Raw genomic sequence first — 25465 nt, 5'->3', positions numbered from 1 at the left:
GAAATAAATACTTTTAATATATTCATATATGTATATATTCATAAACAATCTAATAGTCCTCTTCTTGAACTTAGCTATCAAAATTTGAGGTTATTGATTTTATAAATTCTTTCACCTTACTAAAATGTATTTAGAAGCAAAGGTTACCTATGTTTTTAGCTCCTGCTCATGTCTTCCCAGATTAAAAAGGCTATTAAAAAAAATTTCCACAGCATGTTAAAAATAAAACCAGATTCAGATTTTAGTGATGGATAGAAAGAGTTTCTCTTCAGATAATAGCAGCTGACCTTGGACAACTTCCCTTCAGCTTTAAATAAGCAAAAACATGTTTTTCTGTTATTAATAAGTATTATACTTTAATATATGTCACTATATATTTTTTAAAAAGATAATGTATAATTTTGTTTGTGGAACTTTATGTGTCTATGTACCCTCAAAACAAAACAAAACCAAACCAAAAAAAACGTGCAAGTAAACAGTTCATGCAAAAGATAAGTTTGATTCTGACTAGGAATATTATGATTTGTTACGCTTGTCGAAGGTGCTAGAATCATACTCACAGGATAATATTTAACTAATATGTTAAGTTTTAAAAATTAAAATTCTGTATAGAATTCATCTTGAAATTATTTTTATAATTTGAGATTTTAACTGAAACTTGTTTTAAAAGACACTAACTTAGTAGAACTAATCATTTTCACATGTAATTTAAAAAAGCACAGTGTGAAGTTAAATCCCCCCATACATCCTATTTGTGCTATGCCTTCTATTTTAATTTAAGTGTATTCGACAACTTTCACACTATAGTAGACTATAGCTTACCAAATCACCATTGTAAAAAAAGGAAGTGAAGGTGAAATTATTGAAAGAACTGGCATGTATCATATCCCCGTATTTTGATGATATTAACCAAAATTACTATTCATACCACAAATGAGTTGTGTTTTGCTTCATAGTTCCATTGGTGAATATGACAAAGCTATAGAGGCTTTTAAGTCAACACCCCTTGAAGAATTAGAAGACCTCACAGGTTTTGCACTGGCTTTATTTATGAAGGGGCTGTATAAAGAGAGCAGCAAAGGTAAGTATATCGTCTGAAACTAGAGGACCCATCTTACTTTTCTAGAGTTGGGTAGAGCTTAATCACAAAGGACATACTACAGAAAAATGTAATATTGAGGTGGGGTGAGGGGTTGCAGTGCTTCTTAAAATCTGACTAGGAGTCAGGAGCAAGACTAGACACTTTTTATCTGTTACCTTGTTTAGTATGTTGCTGTAATGAATAGTCCTTTACTATAAGTGTTATGATCTGAGTATTCATTGTACAGATGAGTAAACTAAGGTCCAAGATTACTTATGGCACATGTGTGAGTTAACATTTGGAAGCAGATGTTTACTTCTCTACAGTGTTTTTAAGTATCAATTTCTAATAACTGAAGACTTCAACCATTGTTACTAATAGAGTTTTTTTCCCCAAAAAATATTAAATGAGCTCACATGTATGAGCTTACCTTGGCCCATATGTGTGCAAGCTCAAGTTATGGCTTGAAGGAGTTATTTGTCTGCACATGAACATTTTGGTGGTATTTCAGAGACCCATTGTAGGCCTTTAGTGACCTAGACCTTTCTATAGGTAGGTAAAATTAGACATTGGGGACTTCTGAAGGTAGAAGTTGGGAATGGTCATATAATAAGCCTAATGCAGCTTGGAACAGCTAAACTAAATTAGATTATTATAAATCTTTAGTCTGTCTGCTTGAAAATAGGAGAATAAGCAGATATAATTTCAGTAAGACCTTCCTAAAAAATAGGTTTAGGAAAGAAAAAGTCCCACACTTTGTCAATCAAAATTGCTTTTATATTGTTTTTTCTTTGTTTCTAATTCTATTTAACAGCTTATGAGAGAGCTTTGTCTATTGTTGAATCAGAGCAAGACAAAGCCCATGTCTTGACAGCTCTGGCAATAACTGAATATAAACAAGGAAAAATGGATGTAGCCAAAACATTACTATTTAAATGGTATGTATAGTTGACATCAACACTTAATATGATCAGGCATTTAACTGTTTGAGTTGAGATTTGGAGCAATGTAAAATGAAGTTCTCGGTGTTTTAGGAACTTCTGGGTGAGGAAGAGGGATTGAGCCTACCTGGTTCTATCTGAATTGACAGTTACAGATGGAGCTACAGATTGTGCTTTAATTCTGAACCCTGGGTCCATTCGGTCCTTCAAAACCATCCTATACTCTTTTGTGTACTGTTGTGTATTGTTTTTTTAAAAGGGTAACTGATCACCTGATCAGTAGTATCTTAACATTTTTATGAAGGTGATTGTAATGAAGCCTTGTTTTGTTTTTTTTTTTGCCTCTTGGATTCCCAAAGAGATTTTTTTCCTCTTTCCTATTCAAGGTAGCTGGTTAAAATTTTCATTTAAAAGTGAGTCTTTAAAACAAATTATAGCAGTAGAACTTGTAAGTACTTTTGTGTTTTTGATGTAAGTTAATAACAGCCTGTGATATTTATGGTTATTTATATAGTGTTTTTTGACTTTTTGAAGATTATTTTTTAGATAGTTAATTCCTGCATAAGAAGTAGTGATTAATATATGCTATTAGACTGGTCCTCAGTGAAGGTTTAATTGGCATTGTTGAGTGATACTAATTGTCATAGTATAGAGGTGTCTTCCTACTTCAGGAAGCTTTTATCCCTGCTCCCCACCCATTAAATGCTAATAGCACTCTTCAGTCATTGTGACTTCTCAGTCAAAATTGCCTCTATAACTGCCCCATCCGCAAAAGTGGGGGAGGGATATGGTTAGATGGTACTCGTTGAGAATCTCTTCTGTAGGGTAAGCTTTACACTTGTTTATTCATTATGATATTTTTGTTCTGTACTGTATGATTAAAGTCATTTCTTTGTTCAGTAAATATGTATTTCGCCCCTTCCCTTTGCTGTTTAAGGTAAACCAGTCAATTTAAAAGAAAATCTTGTCACTTTACATGGATACATCCATGTAACATGTACCTATATCTGTATATAACATGTTCAGAGAACTTTATTTGCAAATGACTTGGTGACAAGGACCACAGATGGTAATGATAATCACAGTTATCGAGGGCAAAAGTAACCCCACGTTAGATGTGATTATATTAGTCTTTGGTTATTATTTAAAACAGTAACCAAAATCAGTTTGAACATTGGTGAAAGTGGGAAAAAATAACAATATAATCTTTGCTTTTCTCCTATTTCTATGTGAAGGAAAACCTTTACCTGTGTTTTATGTTGTTTGATCCAAGGCTAGATTTTATTATTATTATTATTTTCTCATCTACATGTCTTTAATTCTCTGCATCACCAAACTTAACAGTGCTCACTGTTTTCATCCCTATTCCTTGGCATTTTTTTCTTTGACTTTCTAGAAAAAGTTCACTGTTGCCTATTCTTTGTTGATCATTTGTTTTTCATATGTTGGGAACCGAACAGTTTCCTAGACACTTATTTAAGGGGACTAGGAATCAATTCATTGTATAAGGGGGGGGAAATCTGGTTACCAGCTTCATAGACTACAATATTAAATAATCACATGTAAATCCTTAGAACATGTTAGAAGAAAATATGCAGGTACAGGTACTGAGCATTCAGCTTGCTTGCTTAATATTGAGATGTAGTCGGCTGGGCTCGGTGGCACAGCCTGTAATCCCAGCACTTTGGGAGGCCAAGGCGAGTGGATTGCCTGAACCCGCGAGTTCGAGACCAGCCCAGGCAACTTGGTGAGACCTTGTCTCTACAATAAATCAAAAATTAGCTGGGCGCGGTCGAGCATGCCTGTAGTTCCAGCTACTTGGAAGGCTGAGGCAGAAGGATTGCCAAGCCCAGCAGGTTGACACTGGGGTGTACCACTGCACTCCAGCCTAGGCAACAGAGTAAGATTTTAACTCAGAAAAAAAAAGGGGGGGGATGTAGTCATTTCAGTAATAATTTAGATTTTGCATATTAATAAATATTAAAAGTAGATAGGTTTTTCCTCCCTCTTGAGCCAAGGCATAAATCAGAATTTTCCCTTTTTTAAATCAATATTGGAATTTATATTTTACTATTTTGCTTTTTTTTGTACCATTTGACCATGTGGTTATTTATATTAAAAGAAATAACACTGACTAACTGTCATACTTCCATATTTGGACGCTTGTATCTGTTAACTCTTATTGTAAAAAAAAAGTTACTGTGGATACTTGAAGTAAACTGTATTACTCCAGAGCTACCTATGAAAGAAAAGTCATGATTTCACACTTGCTTGTCAAAATTAAGTACAAAACTCTTAATTTCTCCCTTCTAAAGAGTAGTCCAAAGACATGGTGGTATGTGATATTTTGTGGTGTTTAAAATATTTGTTATATTTTAATGAACTTTATTTAAAAGATTTTTAAAAGTTCCTTTGTTTTGTTGCAGTATAAAATTGGTAATAATTATTAGAAGTATCAATGAAGTTTGTAGAGAGCCGTTTTCATCATTTAAATTAACGAGGATTCCTAAACATAATTGACTTTTCCTCCATAATATTAAATCAGATTTCACAGTTGAATGAAAAAAACTGCTAAATGTTTATGTACAAAATTTAAATTGTGAAAATATTCACATGGAATATAGTGCACTTACTATATACAGTGCTGGTAGCAAATAGGACAAAGCTTTATCTGATAAAATCAGATCATACATTGAAGAGATTCATTTTTCTTTATTTACTCATACCTTCTAGGATTTTATTGAAACTCAACATTTTAGCAAAATTGTTCTAATTATTTATAAAATGGAGACCCAAAGAGCCTAGTTTATGTTTGTTTCTAAAACATACATATATACAAAAAAGATATTTGCATAGGCATGTTTATTGCAGCACTATTCACAATAGCAAAAACACTAACACTGCTGCCCATCAAGAGTGGACCTGATAAAGGAAATGTGGTACATACACATGATAAAATATTACGCAGTCATAAAGGAAGGCAAAATCACGAACTTCACAGCAAATTAGATGGATTTGGAGTCCGTTATACTCAGTGGTCTATCACAGAAATAAAGAATTGAATACCATGTATTCTCACTCATAAATGGTCCTGAACATTTATCACAACAGTACAAGGGAGAGATTGGCTGGGGGAGGGGAGGGTATGTGGCATCACTAAGGGTACCCGATCCTAATCCAGGTGAAGGGAGGACCAGTTGGAGGTGCAAACTTCACCTGCACGTGGACTACTTATGTATCTAATCCTGACTTGTACCCCACATCTTTATAATACAATAAAGTAAAAGAATAAAACATACATAGATACAATGACAAGACAAAAAAGTTGGCTTTTGTTGCTCTGTGAAGGGCCACTGATACTTACAACTGCTTCAGATGATCAGGGAAATTGCTATTTCTAAACATTAAGGAATTTGTATCAATCCTAAGCTGAGCTTGGTTTGGTGAATAGATTTTTGCACTAAATATTGAATGTTTTAATAGTTACAGATAAAGACTACTATAGTAATGACTAATAGTTAATTGAAAATATATATTTACAGCTCTATCTTAAAGGAACCAACCACAGAAAGCCTTCAAGCACTATGTGCTCTAGGGTTGGCAATGCAAGATGCTACACTGTCAAAAGCAGCACTTAATGAGTTACTGAAGCACGTCAAACACAAAGACAGTGATTATCATAGGTGCCTTCTTACTTCAGCGATTTATGCCCTCCAAGGCCGTGGTGTAGCAGTGCAAAGGCAAACATCTAAGGCCGTTCACAGGTAAACTCTATTTGTGAACTCAGAGCCTAATTATACTCAATGTGGTTGTGTTTGAAATTTAGACTTGATTAAGACTATAAAATGAGGTAAGCATATTTACCTCATATACATTTGGAAAACAGACTCTAGTTTTATTAAATTTTATATAGGATCAGGTAAGTGATCGTACGTATTATTTCACTTATAGGAGTTTTTTTTTTTTAATTCACTTGATAAATTGGACCCTTAATCAGGTTAAGGATCAAACTGTTGTTTTTCTATACCAACCCTTAATTCCCAAGTTTGTAATATTCTCAATCTATTATCTCATACCGTCTAGGTTGATGATTTTGGGAATCTTTGGCCATTTAAACATTTATTAATATCTTCAAAATTTGGAAAATAGAAAGCTATCGTTAGCAACCATGGTTATTTTATTTTCAGCAGTAAAGTATTGTATCTATAGTTTATTTTCCTTCCATAGTTAATTTTTATTAACAACCTTTGCTGGTTAGTTATATTTTTTAAAAATTAAATTATTTTAATATAAAGCTTATTTCTTATGTTATCTTTACTAGAGGTCATCCTCCCACCATACAATATTATGTGTCCTACAGTTTTTAATCTCTTTGTGTTTTCTTTGAACACAATGTATTACATTTTTGTAACTTTTCTTAATTGTCTCATGGCTTTATAATCATCACATTACTGACTTTTTTTTCTTACTTTCATAAGGACTATTGGTGTATATAGGAGATATAAAGGATGCTATCTAAAAATTAGGATATTTTCAACCAATTATGCACAATTAATCTGAACTTGTTTTAGGTGTTTAAAAGGTTTTAGACTTAGGCTGATTGGTTGTACATTTTGTGGCTAAAGTAACTTCTGTCTATTTTTGATGATCTCCATAGTAACCCAGGTGACCCTGCTCTTTGGTCTCTGTTGTCCCGAGTTGTTGCTCAGTATTCTCAGCGAAATGCAAAGGTGAGTGATATTTTAAATTCTGACAAAAAGATAAAATAACCTGAGATGCGGTAAATATAATTTTAAAGTATAGCATAATTATTCTGGAAGATGATTGATACAGTGAATTGCAGTTCGGTTATTGAATCAGATTTTCCATTAATCATGCAATGAATACTAGACTAAGTTTCCTCCATGTACTATTGTACTGTTTTGAGTGTTATGGGAGCTACAAAGAAGCATGTTTCTGAGCACATATAGACTATGTTAATGGTTGTATGATAAAATAATGTAACATTGCCATAGTGAGCATTAGCTATGTATTTTTGAATCCTAACAGATAATTTTATTTTTTATTTTTGTTCTTAAAGATGAGACAAAAGAACTAAAACACTGCTCATGTCCAAAAATGTAAATGTAAACATGAAGCCATTGATAATCTATGAAGGATTATATACTGTATATTAGTTTGTAAGAGTCAGATATTTTTAGGAGTCTATAATTCTATTAACTTCTGTGGTTAATATGTCCTTTCATAGTTCACTTAACTAGTTGGTAAACATAATGGTAATAGCTAATATGTTTTGTACACTTACCATGTCTTCATAATTCCAGTATCTGAAGTCTATGGATGTTTCTGCTGTTTGTTATTCCTATTGGTTTTCAGTCATGGAGGCTTTTGTTTCTTTGTTTACCCAATTGTGTGTACTCGACAATTATTTGTAGGAATAATTTGAGGCCTAGAATTAAGGTACTTTTCTATAGAAAGGATTTATACTTGGTTCAGCCAGGTGCTTGGGAGCTCTGTCTGTCTGAGACCACCTTATACAAGGTTTAGAGCTTGAGGTTTCTGGACAGACCAGGCTATTCTGTTCCTGTGTTACTGAGACCAAACTTAATTCTAGTTCACCTTGAACCTAAGGGTGTAGTCCCTTGGCGTCTTAGCTTATTCTGATGTGAGTTTTCTACTCACTTCCCTCTTTGGGTGAGCCCAGGGCTTTAAGTTCTATCCCACTAGCCCATGAGTCCTTCAAGATTAAAATTACAATTTATTAACATATGCAAATGGAAGAAGTAGCTTCCCTGCTCATTTGTCTCTCTGGATTTCAGTTTTCCCTTTTGTTTTGGCCTTGTAAGTCCTTGATATCTTGTCAATTATTCAATGCTTTTAAGAATATGTTTTAAAAATTTGTATTCTAGTGCTTCTCAAACTTTAATATGCAATTGAAACCATCTGGCTATCTTGTTAAAATGTAAATTTTAATTCTATAGGTCTGGAATGGGGCTTAATATTCATTTCTAATAACCTCCCAGGGAATGTCAATGCTGTTGATGCACAGTTGGTGGAACAGCAAGTTGAAGTAGCAAGTAGTCCACAATTTCTAGTTATTTTCAGTGAATGTGTTGGTTCAAAGGACCTAGAAGACCATCATTATTAGACTCCAAAATCATTGGAATGAAGTACTTTGTGTCAGCTTGTTTTATATTGACATTTTTAAAAAGTTTATATTTTCAGCATTCTTTATGTGCTTTAAGTACAGTTTTGAAGACATTTATGATATACTTCTGATTTGAAACAAAGGGTGCAGTATACTTCTGATGTAAAAAACAATAATTCTTATAGCTTACTTTCTTTTTCAACTAAAATATGTAATAATTGGGTGTTTTAAAGCTACAGATTTCAGATTGACCTTATAAAATTCTGTGATGCTACATATATTTTTCTTATTTTTAGTATTGAGTTAATTATTGTAACAAGGATAAGCTTCATGGTTCTCTGAACTGTAATTATTCATTTTACTAGGGATGTCTATGAAAGTTTTGAAAATACTGTGTCTTTTCATGGAGTAACCCATGTTAGTTTATCTTTGTGATTTCTCTCTCACAGTCTCTTTATGTTGTTAGAAAAGATGTACATTTGCTTGGTATCACTGTAAAATCATGTCTTTTGAACTTTTAAGTGAGTATTTTAAAAGCAGAATTGAATTATCACAGTAGAAAACGTTTTCTTTCACAAAAATATTAAACTAGTCTTCTAAATTTGCATTAGTAAATTGACACTTAAAGAATTTAGAAGTTGTGAATGTGATAAAACTGAACCTTTCAAATGATTTAATGGAAATGTTTTTATCATCCTTTTTTTAATACTTGCCACTGACTTTAAACTCAAATTAGTCTTAGCTTTTACGGTTTCATGAAAGTTTTTGCATTTTTATCAATAATCAATATTTTCTGTTATAGGGAGGTGCTGTAGCTGGAAATGTGGCTCATATTCTGGACTCAAATCATGGAAAGGTTAGTTTGCCCTAGGACAAAGGCATTCAGCTTTTATTTAGTACAAAGTACAGAGTATTGAACTTGTTAAAGAATATTGATGCAGGGCCAAAATAATTTTCTTTTCGTAGCTTTAGGGTCATTTCATATCAGTGCAGTCCTACTTTTAGTCAGTTTGAAAGACAGGGAGCTCTAAATAGAATCGGTGAACATACTTCTTTTCTCTTTCATAGAAGGCATTGCTTTACACTGCAGTCAATCACCTGGCAATGGGAAGCAGTTCAGCAGAAGATGAGAAAAATATTGCACTAAAGACCATTCAGAAGGCAGCTCTCCTCTCTCCAGGTGAATATAATATCCATTTCATTAATTCAGATTTTTTTTTCTAAGTCCATACCTTTAATGGTGGAAAAATCTTACACACCATATGTATTTTATTGGTGTTATGTATAACAGACAAAAATGTACACAATTTAAATCTTCTGCAACGGGCATTTGGACAATTAAAGTATTATTTGCCAGGGTTGTCTTTGCAGCCATATAAATGTTTAATATAATATGTAATGCTATCAGAAATATTTTCAAAAAATTGAGGCATAATCAGTATGTATAGTTTTGGGGTACATGATAATTTTATACATTCATATTCATTAATTCGGATTCAATCAATCTTGCATTTGGGATTCATAGGAGCAAAGTTTATATTTTCATGAAATAAAACAAAAGGGAATTTTAAGAAAATGTTTTAAGATTTTACAAATTATGTGATTGTCTGCTTTTGGTTACTGATAATTAAGAAAGCATCAATTATTGAAACAGACAGAAAGGAATGTCTGTTTGAAGGTACTTTATTATCTGTTATTGAAAACCTAAATTTTATATATATATATAATCTATATAAATATAATTTATATTCAAGAAGAAGTTTTATTTTCCATTTTCCATTAGTCCTTTTTAAAATGTTTATGTACAACTACCAAATTATTGAATAAACATATGTCGTTATTTATATGTAGTTAGCTCCTTGAAGGTTGAGAATGTGTCTTGTGTCGTAACTGTTAGAAACACCAAAGTCATGGTCTTACCCGAGCAAGCTGTGTTATGTGTAAGCTGTTGATTACAAAGGTCCTAAGGAATGTCACTTAAGCATGCTTTCATGATCACGACAGGAAAAATGTCTAGCAATGTAGCTTTATAATGTATATTTTTACATATTATTATTTTAAATATTAAATATAACATTAAATAATTTCCCCTAAAACTTTTTTTTCTAAGTCCTGATAGCATCACATATTATATTAAATATTTATATGGCTGCAAAGACAATCCTGGTACATAACATTTGTTAGGTCAGAATGCTATTACTTTTGACTAGGTACTGTTGGGAAACAGATTATACAAAGAACAGGTTTGATATTATCTTCACAATAAATTATAAAGATCCTAGCTGAAAATATCTAGTATTTCAGAGATTATTTTATAAAAGAAGTAAACAGGTCAATATTCTGTTACTTATTCTTTCTTTCATTTTGACATAGCACAAAAAGAGACCCTAAACATTTGAGTTTGTCTATGTTATACATATATTGGATATTGGAGGTGAATTTTGGAGGTGTTCTCAAGCAAGCAAATTCTTGACTTACTCTCAAGAATTCTTATTGCAGACCCAGAATGTTAAAAGATGTATTAGCCTTTGACTGTGTAAGGGCATGAACTTTAAAAAGGTGAAATTGCCCAGATAAGGTCCTCTCTAATGATCTCCTCTGACTTTCCCTTATTATCTGAATAAATACATACTCAAGGAAGCAAAGTTATCATAGATGCTTAAAACAGGGACTGAGTGGTGAAGATAAGTGCCCATGTGAGACTTGTCCTTAGAGTCCAATGAAAGTGAAGATAATTGAAGTTATGTGTAGTGGCTGTGCACCTAGTCCTTAAAGATCTTTAGTTGAACAAAGTACAGTTTTGATAGATGGTACTCAAGGAGTCTTTTAAGGAACTTAAAGATAATTCCAAGAATTTAGAATTAAATGGAAGAAAATTGAGTTTCTACTAGATTGGTGCTTCTGTGATACTAAGCAAGCTATATTGAAGATTTTAGGTTTTTAGCTTATATATTGTGTCAGAGTCCCTTTATTTCATAGGGAATTTTGGTTGCTGATTATCTATGGAGAAGTTCATGGAAACAGTCATTCTTTTGTATTGTATTGCTGCCAGATACTGTCCACTCTCCTGTCAGAATTCTAGACTGTAGAGTATTTATAAAATCCTTAAGAGGGTTGTTGTTCACTTAATCTTAGGAGTAAGTCAGTATTCTGAAATTGAGTTCATTCAGTTGGAATTATAGGATTTTAGACCTATTAGTACCTAAAAGAAGGGCTACCATACATTAATTAGTGGCATTGCTAGACCTAAAATCCAGATAGATCCAAGGCTCAGACATGTGACTATCTAATACAGTAGTCAGATCTCATCATAAATTCTAGGGCACGGTCTGCATGTTTATTGTGGAATTTGATTATGTCTGTGTTGCTTAATAGAAAGTAGCCATTATCGGGCAGAAATTATTCATAATATAGAGGTACATATTTAATTTTTTGTAGAAGTTTGATTGGCATAAGATTTTGATTATTCTTATAGTTTATTGATTCTTATACGTTAGCAGTAATACTGTTCATCTATAAATGAAATAGATGTATATTTCAGACATTTGATAGACATATTAGATGGTACAATCAGATAATAAAAAATAGAAAATTAAAGTTAAAAAGCATGGTCAATGACTATATTGTTAACAAGAACCCCTTTGTGAAAATTGAGAAGCATCCATTTGTTTTTTTTTAAGCGTAGCAGGACTAAAATAATAACTGCTGAAGTAAACTTCAAAATGAGATGTATAAAAATAAAAGACCAAACAAATGAGAAAAAAAGCTTCTAAGTTTCAAATCCCCTTTCAGTTTCTTTTTTTCACAACCAACTTTCTTAAAAAGAGAAGCATATGTGCATAATCTTTGTTATTATCTCTCCAACCCACTGCTGTCAGGTTTTCCCCTCCTCTGATGCTCCTGGCAAGGTGTGGAGGGAGGAAGGAAGGAAACATTGATATAAAATTATATAAATGCTGCACTTGGAATGATGACTTTCATGTTCGCCTGTTAGAACATAAGAGAAAATCTTGGGCCTTTCTTTTGCTTTCAGACTTTTCTTAAGAACTAAAATTATCTTGCTTATTCTATATCTTGCTTATTCTATAATGGAGCCTTTAAAACTAAGTGATGTAGATGAGTGAGACTTGTCCTGGTGTCCAGTGAAGGTGACTCTGAATGCCCTTTCTTCAGTAGTACAGCACTCTGGACAAATGAGCTAACCAGCCACGGAAGAAGATATTTAATAGGATATTTCTCATGGCGAATCATGGAAGATGAGTGTAGTAGTGTGTCTCTGAAAACAAGTCTAATTTCCTTTAAGAAAGTAGAATGTGTGTGTGTGTGTGTGTGTGTGTGTGTGTGTGTTTTGTTTGTTTTTTGGAGGGAGGGGTAAACTCTTATTCTCATTTTTGGTAGTTTTTCAACAACACATTGATGTTAACAAGACTTCTGTTCTTAGGTGACCCTGCTATCTGGGCTGGGTTAATGGCAGCCTGTCATGCTGATGATAAACTGGCTCTAGTGAACAACACTCAGCCAAAGAGGATGGATTTATACTTGGCACTGTTATCTGCTGTTTCTGCTTCAAGTAAGTTTCAAAAAGCATTTTTTACATGATTTAATTTAAATTTCTTAAGTGGTTAAATCAGGAGCACAACTGCCACATATATTGTTTTAAAAAATACATTTATTAAAGAATCCATAGTTGTAATGACTGCACAGAAATGTGGTGGGTATATACATTTTCTTTTTTTGTATAGCTTAACAGTCCAATATATTCTGTTAGCTGAAATCTTTGTTTCATAGCATTTACCTACTTTAAGACTTGATCAGTGTTTTAGGTTAGAGGTGACTTGGAAGGAGTCCTTTATTGTAACTAGCACTGAAATTGTCTGGTGATTCTTCCTGGGAATCTGGGCCAGGTAGCTATTAATCTAATTGGATTTAGTTAACATTGTTTTGAAAATCTATAACTCTCTTCATTGGAAACATGACATAGATTAACCTACTTAGATTAATCTACCTGTGCTTTGTAACATTAGCTTTTCACTAAATTAATTTTAGGTTACTAATTAATTTTTAGTAAATGTTAAGCATTTACTACCTATCTTTTGTGGACTACCAGGGAAAAATTAAGAAAAGAACAGAAGTATTTATTTATATATGCTTATGTGTAAGCAAAACAGCAATGATATAAGGGACAGGAATTAGGATTATTTTGTTATAAGGTACTTGCGCTACCCATAAAGTTATATAATGTTATTTGAAAATGAACTTGGATTAATTATAAATGTATATTGCAAACTCAAGAACAACCACAAAAAAAGTAGAAAAAGAAGTATAACTGATATGCTACAAAAGAGAGAATAGAATCACATAAGAACAAGGACAACAAATAGAAAACAATAAGCAATATGATAGGTATTAATTCAACTATATCTATAACCACTTTAAACATCTCTAGTCTAAATGCACCAATTAAAAGGCAGAAACTATCAATGTGAATCTAAAACAAAAATAGGTAGGTTGTTGTGTTCTTCTAACCTGAAGAACATGGCTTAAAAATATTTATGTTCTAGGTATTTCTTATTGCCACTTAAATTCATTTTATTAAAATATTTTAATTTTATAAAAGATTCTATATTCTAATGCCCTTAAGGAAAAACCTACTTTATCAAATGCTTTTTCTGCATCTATTGAGATAATCATATGGGTTTTTTCTTTATTCTGTTGATGTGATATATCACGCTTATTGATTTGCATATTTTAAACCATTCTTGCTTCCCTGGGATGAATCCCACTTGATCATGGTGTATTCTCTTTTTGAAATGTTATTTGATTCAGTTTCCTAGTATTTTGTTGAGGATTTTTGTATCTATATTCATTAGTAATATTGGCCTGTGGTTTTCTTTTTTTTGCGACGTCCTTGTCTGGTTTTGGTTATCAGAGTAGTGACGGCCTCATAATGAATCTTCTTATTATTTTAGAATATTTTGAGAATTGGTATTTGTGCTTTGAAAGTTTGGTAAATTCAGCAATGAAATCATTTGTCACTGGGAATTTCTTTGTTGAAAGACTTTTTTTCTGATTAAATCCCATTCCTTCTATTTTTTCTATTTTTTTCCTGAGTTAGGCTAGGTAGGTTGTATGCAGGAATTGACCTATTTCCTGTAGGTTTTCTGGTTTGTTAATGTATAATTGTTCATAATAGTCTCTGATGATCTTTGTACTTCTGTGTTACCAGTTGTGTCTCTGTTTTCTTTTCTGATTTTGTCTATTTGGTTCTTCTCTCTATTTTTCTTGGTTGGTCTAAGCTAGCAGTTTATTGAATTTGTTTATCTTTTCAGAGAACCAACTTTTATTTTATTCATTCTTTTTTTTTTTTTTTAGTCTCTATTTTATTTAGTTCTGCTCTGATCATTATTATTTCTTCTACTAATTTTGGGTTAGTTTGTTCTTGTTTTTCTAGGTCATTAAGGTGTATTATTAGATTTATTTGAAATTGTTCTTTATTTTTGATGTACATGTTTATTGCTATAAACTTAGTATTCCTTTTGATTATGGGATATTGTCTTTTGGTTTTCGTTTGCTTCAATAAATTTTTTTATTTCCTTCTTAATTTCTTCCTTGACCCAGTGGTCATTCAGGAGCATGTTTTTTGTAATTTCCATATATTTGTACAGTTTTCAAAATTCTTCTAATTACTGATTTCTAGTTTTGTTTTATTGTGATCTGAAAAGATACTTGATAAAATTTTTATTTTTTAAAACTTGTTGAATTTTTTTGGTTGTTATTCTCACATGTGGTCTATCCTGGAGAATGTTCTGTGTGTTGATGAGAATGTGCGTTATGTAGCTCTTGGATAAAATGTTCTGTAAATGTCTGTTAGATCAATTTGGTCAAATATGCGGTTTAAATTAAGTGTTTCTCGGTAATTTTCTATCTAGATGATCTGTCTAGTACTTGAGAGTGTGATGTTGAAGTCCCCAACTATTTTGTATTAGAGTCTGTCTCTCCATTTAGACTGGCAATATTTGCATTATAGATCTGAGTGTGTGTTGGGTGCATATATGTTTAGAATTATTATATTCTTTTGCTGAATCAATCCCTTTATCATGTTATATTGACTTTATTTTTCTCTTTTTACTGTGTTAGACTTAAAATCTGTTTTATCTCATCATAAAAGTACAGCACTCCTGCTCACTTTTGTTTTTTTCTGGAATATCTTTTTCCATTCTTTTACTTTCAGTCTGTATGTGTCTTATAAGTGAGACAAGTTTCTTGTAGGCAGCATATAATTGGGGCTTTTTTAATCCATTCAGCCAATCTGTATCATTTCAATGGAAAGTTTAATCCATTTACATTTGAAGTTACTATTGCTATGTAATGACTTATTCCTGTTGATATATTAATTGCTTTCTATATCCTTTGTTCCTTTCTCATTGTTTGTCACTGTAGTTTGATGATTTTCTATAATAGTACCATTTCAGTCCTTTCTCTTCCTCATTCATGTGTTTGCTTTTCCAGTAAGTTTTATAATTTTTTTGTGTGTTTTCATATTAGTAAATGTCATTCATTCTCTTTCAGGTCTAGGACTCCCTTGAGTATTTTTTGTAGGACTGGTCTAATGGTGATGAGTTCCTTCAGCTTTTGCTTGCCTAGGAAAGACTATATTTCCCTCATTTATTCAAGGTAACTTAGCTGGATATAGTAGTATCCTTGGCTGGCAGGTTTTTTTGTGTGGTTTTTTTTAAATTTCAACAGTTAAAATAGATCATCCCATTCTCTACTGGCCTGTGAGATTTCTACTGAATTTGCTGTTAGTTTAATGGGTGTTCATTTATAAGTGACTAGATGCTTTTCTCTTGCTTTCTTTAGAATTCTTTGTCTTTGATTTTTGACAATTTGATTATAGTGTACCATGAACACATTTTTGAATTGCATCTGTATATGGATCTCTGAACTTCTTGTATCTGAATGTCTAAATCTCTTGCTAGAATTGGTACGTTTTCATCTGTTATTTTGTTAAATAGTTTTTCTAACCCTTTCATTTTCTTTTCACCTTCTAGAACATCAAAAATTAAAATATTTGGTTTCTATATTGTATCCAGTATATCATGTTGGCTTTTCTCATTCTTTTTTATTTCATTTTTGTCTTACTTGGTTATTTCAAAAGACATGTCTTCAGATTCTGAGGTCCTTTTGAATGTATTTTTTATTTCATTCAATGAATTCTTCAGCTCCAGAATTTCTGTTTGACTAGTTTGTTGTTGTTATTGTTGTTTACAATATCTGTCTCTTTGGTAAATTCTTCATTCATTTAAGTTGTTTTCCTGATTTCTCTCTCTTTTTTTTAGGATTCACTTGTATATCACTGAGCTTCTTTAATATAATATTTTGATTTTTTCTCAGGATTTTATAAATTTATTTTTGATTGGCAATAAGTTTCTTTTTGATTGGGATCTATTGTTGGAGAATATCAGTGGGGCTCCAGGGATGTAGAGATGCAAGGACTGTTGGGCTTAAAGTCAGAACACAATCTGGTGGGGGTTGGGCTCTTAAAATGACACTGTGCTCCAACTGCTTAGGACTCAGGGATGTGGGATTTAGTGTGAACTCCCTCTCTGGACCAATGCCATTGCATGGTCTCCAGCAGTTCTCTGTGTTAGTTTCAGGGCTTGAGAGGGTCAAGGGACTTTCCTGTGGCTAGAACTGTAGGAGTCTGTGGTGGGAGTGTAGACTTTTAGGGATCTTTTATTCATCCTTCCCCCATTTTAGGGAGCCTTTCGAGGCTTCCAGCTGAACAGACTGCCTCACTTCCCTCTTCTTCCTCTCTTTTGGTGCTGGCCATTGCTCCTCTGTTTAAATCCAGTATTCTTTCTTAGATGATTTATTCAAGTGTGATTGCTATTGGGTTCTTCTTGGTGAAAGAGGCAAGGGCCAGATGCATCTGATCAGCCATCTTGAAGCCAACACTTAACTAATGAATTTTACCAAACACTTAAGGGAAAAATAATACCTACTCTACACAAATCTTTCAGAAAATCCAAGAGATGGTAACACTTCTAACATCATCTGTGAGGCCAGCATTACTCCAATACTAACACCAGGCAAAAACATTACAAGGAAAGAAAGCTACAGAGCAGCATCATTTGGGAACATTGGTGGAGAAAGTCATAATAAAGCTTTAGTGATTCAAATCCAACAATATATACAAATGATATTAATATATTATGATAAATTGTGGTTTATCTCAGGAATGCAAGGTTGATGTAACATTCAAATCCAACAATATATACAAATGATATTAATATATTATGATAAATTGTGGTTTATCTCAGGAATGCAAGGTTGATGTAACATTTGAAAATGAATGTAATTCACCATGTTAACGCCTGTAAAAGATGCCAGACAAATAATTTATACTATATGATTCCACTTACAGGAAATTTTTGAAAATGCAAATCGATCTATTGTGATAGAAAACAGATTAGGAGCAGTCTTGGGTAAGGGAGGATGAGATGGACTGGGGACAAAAGTGATTACAAAGGGACAGGAGGAAATTTTTTTTAATGATGAATATATTTGTTGTCTTGATTTTGATGTTGGTTCATTGATGTATACTTACATCAAAACTCATCAAATTGTACAGTTTGAGTATGTGCAACTGATTTTATGTCAATTATATCACAGTAAACCTTTAAATTTTTCCAATGAATTCTTTTATTATTACTATAGAATTCACAGCTGTATGAGGCTTTAAGTTATATTACTTAGCCACAAATACTCCTACCATAAAAGCTGCAGAAACCTGCCTCTTGTCAGGGTACATGTGGTACCTGTAAGTTTTAAAAATCGTATACGGATGACAAGTCTAACTGTAATATTTTCTAGCAACTAGTTACTCCTCTGAGAACACATTATACATTTCAGAAGAAAGTAACATTGGCATTTTTCATTTTCAGTTAAAGACAAAGACTTCTTTGAAAATTACAACCAATCTCTTGAAAAGTGGTCTCTTTCACAAGCGGTCACTGGTCTAATAGACACAGGAAGAATTTCTGAAGCTGAAACTCTCTGCACAAAGGTATTATCATGGACTGTACATTGAAATTTATGGACTCTTATCCTACTTGGGAAATAAATTCAAAAATCGAATGCATGTTATTTAAAGAGCATATGATAGTGGTGATGATTATGATGATGATAACCACACTTATTGATTATTGTACTTGCTACAAACCAGTCACTGCATTCAGCATTTTATATTGGTACTTTGCAATAATCCTGTGATATAGGTATTTATTATTATCCCATTTTTACAAGTAAGGAAACTAAGATGTAAAGAAGATAAATAATTTACACGGGAGCTCACAATTAAAAATGGATAGAGTTGTGATTTGAACTCACATTTGTGTGACTCAAGCTTTTATTTTTAAATTCTTATTTATTTGGGGGTATTATTAGGGAAGCAGTATTTTCCTTAAATTTCTGGTTTCTTTCTTTAGAACACTGTGTTTTGCAGTATTCCTTCATTTTTCCAAAGTTCTGAACTACATAGAATGACTTTGGAGATTGTTCAGTGGGTGACTGGAAATACTCGGTGGTCAGTTTTTGACCTGCCAGCATACAGGAGTCTGTGCTTGCAGACTCTGTGAGTAAATTCTTAGTCCCCTGCCTTGCATATAGTAGGTGTTCAATGCATATGTATTGAGTGAATGACTCTGTTTCCTAAATCTACTCAGAAATAATTTAATGATTAAGAAGAGTTTTAAACATGACTTTTCCTGAAGATATCATGTTTCATAAATGCTGTTTGTTGTGTTGTCTACCCAGAAATATTTTTTAAAAGATCAGTATAAATTTTACATAGAAAAAAGAATGAACTTTTGAAGATTCCTTTGGTCTTTGAATTCTGTGAAAAAGCAGAATAGTACATTTTCTCTTTTATTTAGGGAATTCCATCTGACAAAAGTTTATGACAGGGTATTTATTAAACAGTAGCTGTTTACTAAGCAAGAATTAACAGTTGCTATGTGTTCTCTGATAGAATTAGTGATACTTTATAAACTTTTCCTTGTTGTTTTATTGTTCTAATCGCTTAGAAAAAAGCAATCACATCAATTGTAGAAATACATTTAAGACTATGATCTGGCCAGGCACAGTGGCTCACACCTATAATCCCGGCACTTTGGGAGGCTGAGGTGAGAGAATTGCCTGAGCCCACGGGTTCGAGACCAGCCTGGGCAATTTGGCAAGACCTCATCTCTACAACAAATTAGCTGGGCATGGTGGCACGTTCCTGTTGTTCCGGCTACTTGGAAGGCTGAGGCGGAAGGATCACCAGAGCCCAACAGGTTGATGCTGCGGTGGCTGTAAGTGTGCCACTGCACTCCAGTCTGGGTGACAGAGTGAGACTTCAACTGAAAAAAAAAGACTATGATCTAATGAGTAAAAAATAGGAAAGTATGCTATTGAGAGACAAGTAATAAAGAAAGAAATATTTAGAACAATAGTGGAAAGGCTTATTTAGAGAAATTCTTTAACTTCTTTCATTCCATATATTTTTATATAGAAAGAGGGAGATAAGGAGATACACATACACACACACACACACACACACACACACACTACAATTATGTGTGTGTTTTAGTTTATAAACAATAACTTAGGGAAATGGGAAAAATTGGTAATTTATCTTACTCCCAGTGCCTGAGAAGATTATACCTATAAGAATGACATGCTGTGAATATCTTTGTTAAGAGGCTAAGAAATAAAAAAAAGTATACCTCTTTTCTTCTTACATAGTACAGTTTATTACAGTAAGTAATAGTGATAGCCTTCACTCTTAGTTTATTTTTTTGATCAGGTATTTACATTCAGAACTTAAAGTGTTCATGACATCACCAAAGAGTAAACCAAGTGAAAGGGACATTCTAAATCTAAAATAAGTGACTTATAAATGACAGTAATAGCATTACTGATTTTAAAACTTATTTATGTGTACAGGATTTGAAGTTCACAAGCTGTTCAGTGTTTCATTTATTTAACTTTTGCAGTTGTTTACTCTTTAATAAGAAAGGTTTGTAATTTCAGAATTTTTTTTGTTCCAACATAAAGAATAGTGTTATTACCTTTTATATTTAACATTTTAAGAGCATATTTCATGTATTCCTATTTGGGGTTGAATTTTTAGAATTTAAAAAGTTACCCTGATCAACCAGCTGTCATCTTACTTTTGAGACAAGTTCAGTGCAAACCACTCCTGGAGTCACAAAAGCCACTGCCAGATGCTGTACTTGAAGAGCTACAAAAAACAGTCATGTCCAACTCAACCTCTGTTCCAGCTTGGCAGGTAAATTCTCCCCTTTCTAACTTGAGTACTGAATTAAAGTAGTCCATGATATGAGTTCATGTCAGGGCTGTGGTTCATCTTTATTCGTCATGCTTTAAATCTCACCATAATATATCTCAGTTTCAAGATGTTAAGGGTATTGTGGTGAGAGGAACTAAGGCAGTTGAATACTAATTTAGTATCTGTTACATAAAACTTTAAAGCTTTCTTAATTATTGATTGTAAATTTCCTCCATTTAAAACTGATGAAAATACTGTGTTTTACATGGGTTGATGTAAGAGAGCTATAGTGTAACAGATATTTTATAACATGGGTACCAATAATGGTGTTTAATTCTACTTTAGAGGGGATATATGTAGTTTTGCCCTAACTACTTCATAGATAAGCTGTATAAGGTGTTTTTAGAAATAGTTATTTTCAAGATTGATGCTTGAATCAACGGATCATCTGCTTTTTTAGCTGGCTCAGTTTGTCCATAATGACAAGTATATAATGATCACATTTGTTTTGTTCTTTTTTTTTGAGTTGGAGTCTCACTCTGTCGCCTAGACTGGAGTGCAGTGGCATGCTCACAGCCACTGCAACCTTGACCTACTGGGCTCAGGTGATTCTGCTGCCTCAGCCTTCCAAGTAGCTGGGATTACAGGCACATGCCACCACGCCTAGCTAATATTTTGATTTATTATAAAGACGAGGTCTTGTCAAGTTGCCCAGGCTGGGCTCGAACCCCTGGTCTCAGGGATCCTCTTACCTCAGCCTCCCAAAGTGCTAGGATTACAGGCTTGAGCCACTATGCCCTGCCCAGTTTTTGGTCCTATTGATATTGAAATAAAAAGAAGCACATAATTATTTTATTCAATTTGTTATATTTCCTTTTGTACACTAAGAGTAAGTTTGCTGTGTGAGATATAGATGCTTTAATTCCAAAGTCAACTGGATATTAATGCTCTCCATGTTCTTTATCAAGGAGAGGAATACCTTGTCAAGTTAAAAGGGAAAAATTGAAGGATAAATTATATAGTAAGTGAAGTCTTAAGTGATTGTGTATGTATGTGTATTTTATGTTATTAAATAATACATAAGGAATAAAGTGCAAAAACTTTTAAAGTATCACTCATTAAAGTTTTACATATGTACATGCCTGTTTAACCATTACCCATATCAAGATACAGAACTTTTCTAGCAACCTAATTGCCCCATATGTCTCTCAGTTGATCTCTCTCCTCACAAAAAGGGAAACTGCTATTCTGATTTCTATCACTGCTATTTAGTTTTGCCTATTTTTGAATTTCATATAAATGGAGTACTCTTTTGTATCTACCTACTTTCACTCAACAGCATGTCTCTGAGATTAATTTAGTTGTTTGATATGGCCATCATTTTATTTTGTGAATATACTATGATATTTATCTGTTTTACTGTTAATGAACATTTGGGTTGTTCCCAGATTTTTGACTATTATGAATAATTCTGCTGTGACCATTCTTAGACATGTCTTTTGGTGGGATGTAGGGTATATGTATGTTTACTTTAGTAGATTCTGCAATTTTCCAAAATTGCACAATTTCCACTTGTGTTATTAGTGTATAAGCATTCCAAGTGCTGGCATTACTAGATTATTGTGTTTGTTTTCCCCATTTTGCTAGCTATATAGATGATAATATGTTGTGGTTTTAACCTGTGTTTACTTGATGCTTAGTGATGTTAATCAACTTTTCATATGCTTATTGAGCTTTTGGCTATACTCTGCTTGAAATGCTTTGCATAATTTTTAATGGACTATTCATTTTTGTCCTGCTGAATATTTGGAATTTATTATATTTGCTGAATAGGAGCACATTTTTGTTTTGCTTTGTTTTGTTGTTTTTTGTTTTTTTTGAATTGGAGTCTCACTCTGTCACCCAAACTGGAGTGCAATGGCCGCTCCCGGCCACCGCAGCCTTGACCTGCTGGGCTCCGGCGATCCTTCCACCTCAGCCTTCCAAGTAGCTGGAACTACAGGCACGTACTACCACGCCCAGCTAAGTTTTGATTTATTGTAGAGATGAGGTCTCGCCAAGTTGCCCAGGCGGGTCTCAAACCCGCGGGATCAGGCAATCCACTCACCTCAGCCTCCCAAAGCGTGGGATTACAGGTTGAGCCACTGAGCCTGGCTAGGAGCACATTTTTGGATATTTATATTGCACATATTTTCTTACATCTGGCTTAACTTATCATTCTTTTAATGTTATTTTTTGATGAATAATTCTTAATTCGAATCATTTTTAAATGGTTAATGCATTATTGGGGTATTCTATTTATCTGTCTGGGGATGGGGAGACACCCCTTATCAACAAGGGTGCCTGAATGATGCATATTTGTAAACCTAACCCTTAACTGTACCCCACAATTTTAAAATAAAAAATTAAACAAAAACAAATATAGAACTCTTTGCTTACTCTAAGTTTATGAAGATTTTTAAAATTAATGTTTACTTTAAAATTTTTATTATTTTACCATTCACATTTAGATCTATCCTGGATTAATCTTGGTGAATATTGCCGGTGTTAAGATTTCTTTTTATCCATAGTTAACCTAGCGCCATTCTTGAAAAGACCAGTCCCCACGGAAGTACAGTGATGCCTTTGTCATAAATCAGCTGACTGTGTGTGTGCAGGTCTTTTAAACCTCACTATTCTTTTCTGTTGATCTATTTGTTTATTCTTGCTTATATCTCGATGTGTGGTAGAACTGAGACCACCAACTTTTTGTTCTTCAACTTTGTCTTAGTCATTTTAGGTCTTTTGCATTTTCATGTATACAGTAGCCCCCTCTTATCCACCGGGGAGACATCTCAAGACTCTCAGTGGATGCCTGAAACTATGAATAGTGCTTAACCCTATATATATTAGGTTTTATACTAGGGTTTTTTTCCTACATACATACTATGATAAAATTTAATTTATAAATTAGGTACAGTAAGAGAAGAACAGTTACAATGATATACTGTAATGAAAGTTATGTGAATGAGGTTTCTGTGACTCTCAAAATATCTTACTGTATTATACAAGAAGCAGCTGAAACTATGGATAAGGGAGAACCACTGTAAATTGTTAATTCCTACACATACATACAAAAGCTCTGTTGGGATCTTGGTTGAGATTGTTTGGAATCTATAATTTAGGAGAAGTGACAAAATAATATTCTACTGAATTTTTATATCCATGAACATGGTATATTCTTCAGTTTAATTAAATTTGAAGTTTCTTTCAATAGTGTTTTGCAATTTTCAACCTAGAGATCTTTTACACTTTTGTATTAAATATTGTTTCTAGGTATCTGGTCTGTTCTTGTTCCATTATGAGTTTGTTTTTTTTTTACATTATCTCCAAACATTTAAAAAGCAGTTGATTTTTGTATATTGACTCACCAGCACCTTGCTGAATTCACTTATTCTTTGAAATGGTCTTGAATTTTGTACAGAGATAATTATATCCTTTGTGAATCATAAATTTTTACTTTTTCTTTACAATACTTGCATATTAATTTTCTTATTGCCTTATTTCACTGTCTAGAATGGTGTTAAGTAAATGTGGTGATAAGTAAACATTCTTGTCTTATTCTTACCTCAGGTAGAAAGCATTCACTGTTTTATTATCAAGTATGGTCTTTGCTCTGTGTCCTTATAAATATCTCCATCAGACTAAGAATCAGATTTATCACATTTATCAAATTAAGAAGATTCAATTATGAATTTGTTTGAGTTTTTTTATAGTGAATCATTCTTGAATTTTATCATCTTTTTTGATATTTGTTATACGGTCCTTTTTCTTTATTCAATCATTGTGATAGATTATTACTGATTTTCAAATATTAAGCCAACTTTGCATTCATAGAATAAGTTCAACTTGATCATGATGTGTTATTCTTTCTATATATTGCTGGAGTCAGTTTGCTAATATCTTATTTAGTATTTTTGCTCATATATTCATGAGAGAAATTGGTTTATAATTTTTTTCTCATAAGATCTTTGTTAAGTTTTGATGTCTATGTTATTCCCCTTTTGTTTTCTGAATTTTTATAAGAATAGCATCATTTATTTCTTAACCATTTGGAAGAATTAAAGTCACTTAGGCCAGGAATTTTCTTTATGAGAGAGTTTTTAATTGAGACTAAATTTCTTTAAGAGACACAGGCCTATTAATATTTTCTATTTCATTAGCTTTGGTGAGTTGTGGGAATTTATCTGGTGCATCTCACTTTCAAGTTTATTGGCATAAAATTGTTCATGATCTCTTTTTAATGTTTACAGGATCTGCATTCATATTCCCTTTTTAATTCTATATTGGTATTTGGCATCCTTTCATTGTTTTCTTGATAATATTAGCAATTTTATTAGTTTTTTCAAAAAATTGAATTTTTTGTTTTGTTGATTTTCTTTGTTATATTTTCTTTACATGTTATTAATTTTTTCTCTTTGCTGTTTTCTTTGTTCTACTTTCTTTGGGTTTAATTTGTTCCCCCTTCCCTCAGTTTCTTGAGATAGAACTTTCTCTGACTTTAATATGTGTACCCTTCAAGTTTTTATGCAGTGCTTTCATTTTCATTCATTTCAAAATGTTTTCTAATTTCCATTGAGCTTTTTTTTGACTCATTTTAAAAAATCTGTAGTGTGTTGCAAAATTTCTAATATGGGGAGATTATCTAGATCTCTTTCTGTTACTGAATTCTGGTTTAATTCTACTTAATCAGAATATGCTGCATATGATTTCAGTCCACTGAAGTTTGTTGATTTGTTTTATAATTCAGCATGTGATCAGATTTGGTAAATGTTGTGTGTACACTTGTAAAGAATGTGTATTCTGTAGTTACTGAGTGTAGTCTTCTCAATATATCCTTTAAATCAGACTGGTTAATAACATTTAAAATCTTCCATATCCTTCCTGTTTTTTGTGGGTTGTTTTTTTTTTTTTTTGGT

General features: G+C 32.7%; 1 protein-coding gene across 3 annotated transcripts in view; it reads left to right on the top strand.

The window, feature by feature from the left end:
* TTC37 (tetratricopeptide repeat domain 37) overlaps positions 1-25465 on the top strand; it is an 89090-nt gene that overhangs the window by 51616 nt on the left and 12009 nt on the right. For all 3 annotated transcript variants that reach the window (XM_021708531.1, XM_008050666.2, XM_008050735.2), the window contains 9 exons: positions 957-1081; positions 1896-2019; positions 5565-5786; positions 6680-6752; positions 8973-9026; positions 9239-9350; positions 12612-12740; positions 18118-18239; positions 20349-20507. In XM_021708531.1, the coding sequence (XP_021564206.1) occupies positions 957-1081; positions 1896-2019; positions 5565-5786; positions 6680-6752; positions 8973-9026; positions 9239-9350; positions 12612-12740; positions 18118-18239; positions 20349-20507 (1120 nt within the window). The remainder of the gene's footprint in view (positions 1-956; positions 1082-1895; positions 2020-5564; positions 5787-6679; positions 6753-8972; positions 9027-9238; positions 9351-12611; positions 12741-18117; positions 18240-20348; positions 20508-25465) is intronic.

This window comes from Carlito syrichta, unplaced genomic scaffold, assembly GCF_000164805.1.
Source record: "Carlito syrichta isolate Samal-C Ts95f unplaced genomic scaffold, Tarsius_syrichta-2.0.1 Scaffold6706, whole genome shotgun sequence".
Taxonomy (NCBI): domain Eukaryota; kingdom Metazoa; phylum Chordata; class Mammalia; order Primates; family Tarsiidae; genus Carlito; species Carlito syrichta.
This window is presented reverse-complemented; position numbering and strand designations above follow the sequence as displayed.